The 10,185-nt window shown below is 43.9% G+C and overlaps 1 protein-coding gene across 1 annotated transcript; it reads left to right on the top strand.

Annotated features, from left to right (window-relative positions):
- Positions 1-4,418: 4,418 nt before the first annotated feature.
- LOC311241373 (tubulin alpha-1 chain-like) lies at positions 4,419-7,975 on the top strand (the record flags this gene model as incomplete). Its single annotated transcript, XM_084330170.1, has 3 exons — positions 4,419-4,632; positions 6,675-6,823; positions 7,004-7,975. Exons 1-3 carry the CDS (start codon positions 4,458-4,460, stop codon positions 7,973-7,975), a joined length of 1,296 nt encoding a protein of 431 aa, XP_084186296.1. The 5' UTR covers positions 4,419-4,457.
- Between the last annotated feature and the right edge of the window lie 2,210 nt (positions 7,976-10,185).

Here is a 10,185-nt window from a genome sequence, read left to right on the forward strand (position 1 = left end):
TCACACGGTAAAATGAGTTTGAACAGTCAGGAGCAATACAAAAAGAACCACCGCGGTCCCGTTGTTTGGTAGGCAACATTTGACTGACCTGACAGTCCATGTTTACTATGCAGCTAACTAGCAGTGTATACACCAAACCAACACCGTGACGTCAGCAACAAAATGGCGCCGCCCATGGCGAAAACAGGGAAATTATATTTGATTTTTCAGACAAATAAGCAGGATTTCACATTTTATTATAGGACCCTGTCTTACACAAGGTACACAACAAACAAACTAGGATCACATTGTTCACTGCTTCATCTCCACTTTAACAATTGTGTGTATTGAGCCGTACTGTATTGTACCCATTCTGCAATCTGTTAAATAAATTCATTCATATACAGTACTGCGTGTGTGTGTGTGTGTGTGTGTGTGTGTGTGTGTGTGTGTGTGTGTGTGTGTGTGTGTGTGCGTGCACGCACTGCGGCAGGTGTACCATGAGCTGTACTATATATGATACCAATACATTAATCTAATCTAATTTTGATGGGTCGCAAGACTCGCAAAGCGTTTCCGCCATTCCATTTTCACGCGGCTGCGTCATTAGTTGCCTTATAAGGAGCTCTGGAGGCGTTGTTTTGTATGCAAATGACCTGAATAGGGACGCGCTTTCACGTTTGAGACATATGCCATTCCCCAACGCAGATATCAGATCATATCACAGGTGCGAACGTTTGAGCCACTTAAGACATATTACCAGCGTGTTGAGGACTCAGAGTGAACTTGTCATTGATTCTGTCTCAGTCGGTTCCAAGATAAGTCTTCCAAGAGAACTCTTTGGAAAATATTGGGGAATGAGACCCATTGATATATATATATAGCACATAATAGCACAACTGAGGACATTTTACCTTTATTCTTAACACACCCACTTGAACTCAGGTTGTTGTATTGACAGAAATCAAGCATAGTAAAATGCATATATCTTCACACATTTTGAACTCCAAAAATGATTCCTGCAAACTTCTTCAGTTTCAATTTTGTTACAGGTTTTGTCATATCAGCTGTCATCTCTTCAGTAGGACAATACATCAGAGTTACTTTTTCCTTCGTTCACAGTAGACCTTATAAAATGATATTTTATGTCTATGTGCTTACACCTCTGTCTGCTTACAGGGTTTCTGGCTAAAGCTATGTTCCCTGATTGTCCTCATATACCCTTGTAAGTGTATATTCCTGGTCATCAATACCTTCAAGTAGTTGTTCTAGGTATATGCACTCCTGTATCGTTGAGGCTAGAGCCATGTATTCCACTTCACAAGTAGAAAGAGTACGACAGAGTACAGCAACTTGCAATGGGCCTGGTCTACAAGATACACTACACCACTAAGGTATCAAATCAAATCAAATCAAATTTATTTATAGGGCCCGACAACACACGTTAATGTCCCCATGTACATGTCGAAATACTTCCCAAAGGTCAGTGAATACCACGACCACAACACCAGAGCGAGTTCCACAAATCATGTCCAACCCAGATTCGGCTCAATCAAGGGACTAAACACGTTTTGCAATTATGCCACATCAATGTGGAACGCCCTACCCACAGCCGTAAAAAATTTGAATCCCTACCCACCTTCAAAACCGCTCTCAAAGAGCACCTGCGGGAGGCTGCAATTCGAAACTGGCCTCCATAAATGTCCAAACCCCCTCCCCCACCCAGCTTGTGACTGCAACTTGTTCCTGTTTGTGGACGACTCAGCCCTGCTGGTCTCTGACAAGAACAAGTTACAGGTTGAAAAAACCCTCAGCTCGGAACTAGGCAAAATCTGCATATGGCTCACCGATAACAAACTATCATTACACATGGGCAAAACAGAGTCCATTCTCTTCGGTTCAAATAACAAACTCAGCAAGACCGACGGCTTCTCAGTTACAGTGGGTGAGAATAGTGTCACAAGGAAAGATGAAATTACCTACCTGGGTTCCATCCTAGAGGCTAATCTTTCCTGTGACAAAATGGCATCCAATGTAATAAAAAAAGTCAACCAACAAACTCGATTCTTGTACCGGATCTCCTCTCTGGTAAACAAGAATACCCTGAAGACCCTGGCAGGAGCACTCATTCAAGGGTACTACGACTATGCTTGCACCTCATGGTACCAAAGCACCTCAAAGGCACTAAAAACCAAATTACAAACATCTCAAAACAAACTGGTCAGACTACTGCTTGACCTGACTCCTAGAACCCACCTCACCCCTGCCCACTTTGACAACCTAGGATGGCTTAGAGTAGACGACAGAGTACAGCAACTTGCAATGGGCCTGGTCTACAAGATACACTACACGACCAAGGTACCCATGTACATGTCAAAATACTTCCAAAAGGTCAGTGAATACCACGATCAAAACACCAGAGGGAGCTCCACAAATCATGTTAAACCCAGATTCGGCTCAAACAAGGGACTAAACACGTTTCGCAATTATGCCACATCAATGTGGAACGCCCTACCCAAAGCTGTAAAGGAATGTGAATCACTACCCACTTTCAAAAACACTCTCAAAGAACACCTACGGGCAATTCGAAACTGGCCCCCACAAATGTCCTAACCCAGTTGTACAGTAAATGACCAAGTATGGCTTTGTCAGTATTCCAATGTACAGTGTACAGTGTCCCCCACCCACCCCCTACCCCCCCCCCCCCCCCCACCCACCTCCAATGTACAGCCCACCCCCCCCCCCACCCACCCAACCCCACCCACCTACCCAACCTCCTCCAATGTACAGTTTCTACGTCAAATGTATATACACTCTTTTCTGGACACTTTTTGTATCACAAACGGTACTCTATTTGCAAATCTGGTATGTCATAAATGTATAGATGTAGCAGTACTGTCTATCTGTATGTCGTGTATGTCATATATGTTATGATGAATTGAAAATGGGGGACCCTGATGTAAACAAGACGAAAGTCTTTCTCTGGTCTGCATCCCCTTAACAATTGTATGTATTGAGCTGTACTGTACTGTACCCATTCTGCAATCTGTTAATAAAGTTTTCAATCAATCAATCAAACCCATCCCCTGTCCAACCCCCCCTCCCCCCACCTACCCCCTTTATTATTTTTAAATGATTACTCTACACAAAAGTGTTATCTATAGCACCTTTAACCAAGGCCCACAGTTGCACATGTGTAACATTTGTATTTTATAAAAAAAAATAAAAATATATATAAATAATTTGTTTTCCTGTTATTTTGTCACCTAAACATCATCAGTGGATCCTATTGTTTAGTCTTGCAATGCCATTGGCCAGTATATTTGCATATAAGGACCCCCCACAGAGGCAGGACATTTCACAACTTCAAAATCCTCTCACCTCTCACACCTTTCCTTTTCACTGGACGGCATTCCTCACAAAAAAGTAAGTAAAATGCCTGCAATAATTTTTTTGGTGATCATTAGAATGTCTAGAACATGTACATATGTTATTATTGTGAAATATATCCCCTAAATGTAAATTAGAGCATGCTTTATACTGGTTGTGTTTTTACAACTGTAGGAGAGTGGTAGCAACATTTTACCAATGACACCTGTTCACCTGTGTAGTCTTATAGTTTTCACAATACATTTATACAGTTATGTGTATTTCCACCACATTGCATTACTAAATATATTAGTGTAGGCTATATGTGCATTTTTACTTTAATTTCCAATAATATTGCAATATACCATTCGTAACCAATTAGTATTTTGTAACAAATTGTACTCTAAGGCAGAGTCTAAGCCATCAGCTACACAGCTGATTCAGGAAAAGGCATGAGTGAAGGTGTGTCACGCTCAGGGTAAACTGATTGGTTAATTGGATCATGAGGTGTGGCACAAAGACCAATGAGCAGACATTCTCTAAAGTTTAAACTGGTTGGATAATGAGTTGTGCTGCAAGGTACTCTGCTTCCTGACTGAACCTTTGCTCAGTTTCATTACTTTCAGTTTCCACCTCTGACTACAATACGAGTGCAGTGGACGGCTAAGATAAATTCTTTATAAAAGTACAACAAATGAGAGCCACCTCCTCTGCAGCATAAAGCCTTAGCAGCTTTGGTATCATTTGTGGAACAGTGGTCAGGTGAGGATTGTTATACCCTCAGAGAAACGATGGCTATAATTATGCAACATTTTCATGATGTTTGATTTGTGTTCAACGTGTAGGAAACCGTTTTCAGGGTTATATTCCAAGTACTGCAATCTGAAGAACCATCTGTTCCAACTATGGTGAGCAAAGCAGACGCATTCAGTTCTTACTGCAACATTGTCCTCTCGTGCTTTTTCACAAGTGAAATATGATGTGCTGACCAGAATAACATTTGTACTTCTAATCATTTAGGCTTTGTTCTTTTTTTTAATCCTTACAAATCACATGGTTCTTAACAGAGGGAGTGCATCTCGGTCCATATTGGCCAGGCGGGAGTTCAGATGGGCAACTCCTGCTGGGAGCTGTACTGTCTAGAACACGGCCTCAGCCCAGACGGGACCCTCCAGACAGGCAGTGGGGTTGCAGGGTCCACCTACGGAACCTTCTTCAGTGAAACGGGGGCTGGGAAATATGTCCCTCGGGCTGTCTTCGTAGACCTGGAGCCTACAGTAATAGGTGAGTGTTCGGTCATTAGTGCCACCTTAAAGGAAAACTACAACATTTTGGGAAATTAGCTTATTTGTCATCTACCCTGGAGTTAGACAAGATGCATACCTTTTTCTTCTGTGCATGCAGTAGGAGTAGGAAGACGTTTGGAACTAGGCTAATGGAGGAACTTACTTCCAGTGACTGACGCTAGGCTAACGGTGCGTGTCTTCCTACTCCTACTGCATGCACAGACCAGAAAAAAAGTATGTATCTTGTCTAACTCCAGGGTAGATGCCAAATAAGCTAATTTCCCAAAATGTTGGGAGTTTTCCTTTTAAAGGTCAACCTTCACGTTGTATTTTTGTTCAATAAACAATGTGGACTAGGCCAACAGTGACTTTCATGAAGAATGGGAAAAAAAGTATTGAAATTGACCCAGTTTTAGTGTTTTTATCAAACATTTTGTCTGCCCAACACAATCACCACGCACGTGCATATTTTAATCAATGGTTCATAACGTGCGTGTGTAATCGAAATGATCGTCACAACAGGTGCAGGGCACCAGGGGCTCACCAGGGGGCGCTCAGAGTCACACACAGCTAGTGGCAGGCACTGATATTATGCTTGCTACTACTAGCCGAATGAAAATGTATCTGTTTCACCTAACACTATTGCTCCGTGATTATAGCCACCCATCTCTAAAGCCACAACCACGTTACCATATTTGTAATAATGTAAATCATTGTGTCGTTGTACACATATTGTGTTTATAACGTTAGTAGCTAACATAGCTTAGCTTGGTAGCTATTGTGCTAACAAAATATCCCGACATCCGGCTCGCTGGCCGGCATGAACGGCCGACCCAAAATGGTTCTCTCCTCTCTGTACACCCCGTCCCCACGGGGACCCTGCCGGGGGGCCATGGACGCGACAACGGCGACAATGGTGGCAGCCTGTAGGGTGCTCGAGCCCGTAAAGGCTAGTGGTACAAACATGATAGCTATGAGCTAACAACGGCCGCCGCTGTTGTCGTGTCCACAAGCTCCTCCGCAGGACACCTGCGAGGATGGGGGCACACAAAGAGGAGAGAACCATAGGCTAACGTCAGTGTAGTGGTCCCAACTGTAGGCAGCAGGGACGGCGGAGCTATATAGGCTAACTGTGATGCACCGAGTGGGCCACCATTGAACTAGTACTATGACCCGGACGGGCAAGGCATTTCCTGAAGTGACGTCACGGCCGTGCTAGCTTTTAGATTCGGCTCATTAATATGCACCTGTAGTGACGTCGGCGTTTGATAAGCTTTTTTGATTCGCGCGTGCATGTTATTCATGCGTGGACCTTTTTAACTCTTTCAGAGTGGCATTTCCGGTGTCAAATGGAAAAAATAAATAATGAAATTATATACCAATGATGTAAACTACCCATAATTGATCAGTAGGGTTTAACCTGGAGGTTGGGCTTTAAAGGAGTACTTTGCCATTTTAGAATTTCAATTGATTTATTTCTTGCTGGTGGGAAAAGGTTTATGTATGTCCTTCAGTTTCCCAGAAATGGCACGTTTATTTATTGGCATTCGTCATTGAAACCATTGGGCACAACTAGCATGACACGGAGCTTTAAATTTTACGATGAATTGAAAATGGAGGACCCTGATGTAAACTAGTCTTTCTCTGGTCTGCATCCCCTTAACAATTGTGTGTATTGAGCTGTATTGTATCCATTCTGCAATCGGCTGTGCCCCTTGGGTTCAATGATTCACGAGTTTTATTCATCACATACATACCAGGTCAATGGGCATACAGTGAAATGCGGTTGGCCATGCCTGCTTCAATTGTGCAATAAAACAATGGTTTTAATAATAAAAAGATAACTAGAATAGACATGTTAACACTGGGAAACTGAAGGGACGTATGTGTGAAACTTTCCTCCAATAAGACTATTTGTCAAGTGAAATGTTTCAAAATGCACCTTTTTTTTAAGTACTGGTAAATGAACACGCTACATCAATAAGCTGTTGGCGCTGATGCAGTTGAAATGCATTTGTACTAAAATGGCTGTGTCCTCAGATGAGATCCGGCATGGGCCGTACCACCAGCTATATCATCCTGAGCAGCTCATCACGGGCAAAGAGGATGCAGCCAACAACTACGCCCGTGGCCACTACACTGTTGGCAAGGAGATCGTGGAATCTGTGCTGGAGAGGGTGCGAAAAATGGTGAGAACTGACTCAAACGAGACTCTGCATCAAATAAATGTTGACTCCAACCTGAGTGAACTTCAGAATATTTCTTGTTGCCGCTCCAGATCGCTGCTATAGAGTAGATTTGTTTATATTCATAAAATTCTTTGTACATTGCAAACAAAGATGTCTGATGGAAATCTCTGTTCCTTGCAGTCTGACCAGTGTAATGGGCTCCAAGGGTTCCTGTTCTTCCACAGTTTTGGTGGAGGAACCGGCTCTGGCTTCACCTCTCTGCTGATGGAGCGCCTGTCTGTCGACTACGGCAAGAAGTCCAAGCTGGAGTTCGCCATCTACCCGGCTCCGCAGGTGTCCACCGCTGTGGTGGAGCCTTACAACTCCATCCTGACCACCCACACGACTCTGGAACACTCCGACTGTGCCTTCATGGTGGACAACGAAGCCATCTTTGACATTTGCAAGAGGAATATGGGCATAGAGTGTCCCTCGTACACCAACTTGAACCGCCTCGTCGCCCAGATCGTCTCCTCGATCACGGCCTCCCTGCGCTTCGACGGAGCTCTCAACGTGGACCTGAACGAGTTCCAGACCAACCTGGTGCCCTACCCCCGCATCCACTTCCCCCTGGTCACCTACGCTCCCATCATCTCTGCGGAGAAGGCTTACCATGAGCAGTTATCCGTGGCGGAAATCACCAATGCCTGCTTCGAGCCGGCCAACCAGATGGTGAAATGTGACCCGAGGGGCGGTAAGTACATGGCCTGCTGCTTGCTGTACCGCGGAGACGTGGTGCCCAAAGACGTCAACGCCACCATCGCCGTCATCAAAAGCCGGCGCAACATCCAGTTTGTGGACTGGTGTCTCACTGGGTTCAAGGTGGGCATCAACTACCAGCCCCCCACCGTGGTGCCCGGAGGAGACCTGGCCAAGGCCCAGAGGGCCGTGTGCATGCTGAGCAACACCACGGCCATCGCGGAGGCCTGGGCACGGCTCGACCACAAGTTTGACCTGATGTACGCCAAGAGGGCCTTCGTCCACTGGTATGTGGGGGAGGGTATGGAGGAGGGAGAGTTCTGTGAGGCCAGGGAGGACATGGCGGCTCTGGAGAAGGATTATGAAGAGGTGGGGGCTGATGGTGAGGAAGAGGCAGCGGAAGAGGAATACTGAACATGAAGAGAAGTGGAGAACAGATTGTTTTAAAAATAAAGATTAATTGCATTGAATTTCTAGCTTGCTTTATTTCCAACATTCACCAGAGGTAGTTGGTGCTAGACCTTCTCCCATACAGCTCATCTGTATGTTCTTGGAAGCTCTTAAAGGGGCTATGCATTATAAATGTCATTTTTCAGTCTCTAGCATTGTATTATAGTAATAGGAGTTCGTATCAATGTGTTTTAGGGTCTAAATACCATATTGGCGGATTGCTCCGATTCAGCCCAGCCCCTCTCGTCCTCTAGTAAATCGGGTCATTTTGATTTGAAGTCCTGAGTCACGTCATTCGGCACACAGTGATGCGATTGGCTCTGTGGTTGGAGCTAATGCCCGCCCCCATTCTACCTAGACTAGACAGCGAGTGGAGCTGCGGGGCCGTGCGCTTTGGAGGGAGAGAAAGGAAGAGAGCCGAGAGGGAGAGAAAGGAGGGAGAGAGAGGGGGCACTTGGGGGGGGGGGGGTGTACCTGCCGGCCGCGCGCCACACGGGAGATTGAAAGAGAGAAAAAAGCTGCCCCGTCTCATCAGCGAGTGGAGCTGCGGGGCCGTGCGCTTTGGAGGGAGAGAAAGGAAGAGAGAGTCTCTCTCTCTCTCTCTCTCTCTGTATAAATGATTATTTGTGTAAATAAGGTTATACGCCGACCATTAAGAAAATACATGTTAGTTTAGGAATAAGGGGCAGGTAACTATAAGATTTATTCTTCTTCCTGCTCCTTTTGTCCATGGGATGACTATTTATGATTTTTTAATGAAGAAACTATGATTGTATTATTCCATGTGGCAAATAAAAACTCTGAACTGAACTCTCTCTCTCTTCCCCCCCCTCCCTCCCTCCCTCTACCAGTGCAGACTGTGGTCTGACTGTCACTCAAAGTGCTTATGGGCAAAGCCAGGCCATAACAGCCTGATTTCTTGAGGCTGAAAAATGATGGTTTCGAGTACTTGATTAGAAATATAAAACAATGAATTTTTTGGTAAAAAACCTTACAAATGTCTTCAATAGACTAACAGGAATTGTGTAAAGTTGCCCAAATAGTGCTAGGAATAGCAGTGCATAGCCCCTTTAACACTTTGATGGCCAGCCGTGTTTTCCTTTTTACCCCCTTGAATGCCACCATCCACTCCAATGTTAACGTTAATATCGCCTAATCTATGTTTTAAATTATGCCTGTCTCTAATCTGCCCGTCGTTTATCAAAGAATCATTTTCCAGTCAACATTGTCAAAGCAGATTTTTATCGCTTCATTTCAGTTTGATAGCATTTTGAAAATCACTCGTTTTTCGTGGAAAAAACAACACATTCTATGATCGTCTTTTACTGGAATATTCTAGAAGTTGTCATTTGTCGGCCTATTCATTATAGTATGTGTGCGCTCGTGCTGCACGCTGATAATCGCTGCTCTTATTTCCTGATGGCTTTTACAGTCAAAACAGCTATATCACATATATGGGAAACGCTTATATATCCGTGAAAACGAGTGATTATCCTAAGACTGATAACATAGATTCCTTACCTGAGGTCAGATGGTATCCAAATGGTTTATTCCAATTTCCTATCGCCATTCAAAAAATCGCTCATTTGATTGATCCATCGTGTATACAGTAAAACACATATTCGCCGCGGCACCAAGGCTCCAGAATGAACTCTGGTAGACCCCGGTTACATCAGTGAGAAGTAAAATGTAGAGTCAGAAATCCTTTCTTTCTTCACTTTCATTGAGTCTAATCCAAAAGGGTGATTTACCATCTGGGAGACAATAGGGGGTGCCTGGATCTCCAACGGTAGGCTCACTTGATGCAATATGATTTCAGATCGCTAATAAAAAAAATAAAAAATAAAATCCAACACCTGAGCATGCATACATTTTTTGTTATTGAGAGTAATAGTTTGAATATGGCCACCAGTGATGTCATCTGAGACATTGAGTCATGTGGTGGTAATTACAGCTCAATGAAATTACGTAGAAGAGAAATCATTGCCGATACCATATGTTATAGGGACTGCTACCTATCATTTAATTGAGCTGTAATTAACGCAACACAAGGATTCTATATCACTGGTGGCTATATTCAAACAAATTTACTCAATTCTCAAAGTAATTGTCTGCTAAAATACATCTGAACAGTTTTTCCTTTTGGTGAAGTGATCTTTTTTATCACTTTAAAA

Source organism: Notolepis coatsorum (genome assembly GCF_963971535.1).
Source record: "Notolepis coatsorum genome assembly, chromosome: 15".
Classification (NCBI taxonomy): domain Eukaryota; kingdom Metazoa; phylum Chordata; class Actinopteri; order Aulopiformes; family Paralepididae; genus Notolepis; species Notolepis coatsorum.